This window comes from Primulina eburnea, chromosome 11 (assembly GCF_022965805.1).
Source record: "Primulina eburnea isolate SZY01 chromosome 11, ASM2296580v1, whole genome shotgun sequence".
Taxonomy (NCBI): Eukaryota; Viridiplantae; Streptophyta; class Magnoliopsida; order Lamiales; family Gesneriaceae; genus Primulina; species Primulina eburnea.
The window spans coordinates 31,084,248-31,085,569 of NC_133111.1; the positions used below are offsets into that span (position 1 = coordinate 31,084,248).

General features: G+C 38.2%; 1 protein-coding gene across 1 annotated transcript; it reads right to left on the reverse strand.

Moving 5' to 3' along the window:
* Window positions 1-205: 205 nt before the first annotated feature.
* On the reverse strand, window positions 206-939 carry LOC140804940 (abscisic acid receptor PYL4-like). The gene has a single exon (XM_073161103.1). The coding sequence runs from the start codon at window positions 907-909 to the stop codon at window positions 247-249; it is 663 nt and encodes a 220-aa protein (XP_073017204.1). The 5' UTR covers window positions 910-939; the 3' UTR covers window positions 206-246.
* Window positions 940-1,322: the final 383 nt, after the last annotated feature.

The window sequence follows — 1,322 nt, forward strand, 5'->3', positions numbered from 1 at the left end:
AAATTATATAAATTCGTGCTAGGTATTAGCTTCTATAGAAAAATAAAATCATATAATATAGGAAAAATCTTGTCTATTGATAAAAAAATCAAAATCATATTAAAAAATGAATAATTTTTATTCATCTCTCAATTTTTATATTTATCTTTTTGTGTGTTATAATTTTATAATTGATAAAAAAATTATGTCAAATATATAAAATGAACGAGTAAATGTAAATGACCCTTGAAAAAATATTGAGATGATTTATTTTTTGGCCAAATTTTCAGCTAAATGCGCAAGTGATACCAGGTTGCACCTCACAATTGTATCAACGAAAGCACAAGTTTCTTCCTTCGTATTCCCTTGGGGAATATCCACCACGTACGATTCAACCACCACCGTCCCATTCCCTGTGCCGCCACTAGACGGCGGCGATGCATGCAGAGTCGTGACGGACCGGTAGTTATGCAAACGGTGGTCGCCGCCAACCACGCTGAAGCTCATCACGTGCTCCTCATCATCCAGGATTTCGAGTCTCTCGGTGCTGGAAGCTGCCGGGAGGCCGGAGATCACGTGAACCTCCCGCAGCGTGCCCACTTCGCCGCCGCCGAGTATGACGTTACAGCTCTTGAGAAAATGCTTGTAAGCATGTGGCTTGTCGAAGCGGCGGACTAGAGACCACACGGAGTCTATCGGAGCGTCGATCTCCTGGACCACCGTGGAGCAGCACTGGTTTTCGGCCACCGAGTGAGTGTGGTGGTGTAGCAAATTATCCGGCAGGGGAATCTGATCGCCTGAGATATCAGGCATTATCCAGGAGGTCTTCTGAGGCTTACTGTTGAAAGCGGCGGCTCCTCCAGTTGCTCCACCGCTTGTAGCGTTGTGGTTGATCGGGTTGATTCTTTGAAGCTGAAGAGACGAAGACATTTGGAGTTAATTTTTGAATAATTCAAGAAAATATTCAGACGGTTCCGTAACAGCCACATATACAATGTATATATATAGAGAAAAATTAAATAATAATAATTAAAAAATTATAATATTAAAATATTATGTTTGTACCTTGTTTTCGATATTGTTCCCTTGGAGGAGAAAAATATAAAAGAAAATGAGTGATCTCACGGGATGCTTCATGTGGATCCCTACTTGCTTCAACATTCATTAACTTAATCGGAAAGTATTTTTTTTCCCACTCATTTGTTTAATTTTAAATTTCGGTCGATCAAATTTTCAAATTTTGGTTTTGGTTAACTAATTTTTAATTTTTATCTAAATTTTGACATTTCATGTTACAAGTTATCAATTTTATGTCATTTCAGTATTTTTCGATATAATATAAG

What these genes read in the sequence shown, in the direction of transcription:
- LOC140804940 (XM_073161103.1), bottom strand. Translation starts at nt 909, where the DNA reads ATGTCTTCGTCTCTTCAGCTTCAAAGAATCAACCCGATCAACCACAAC.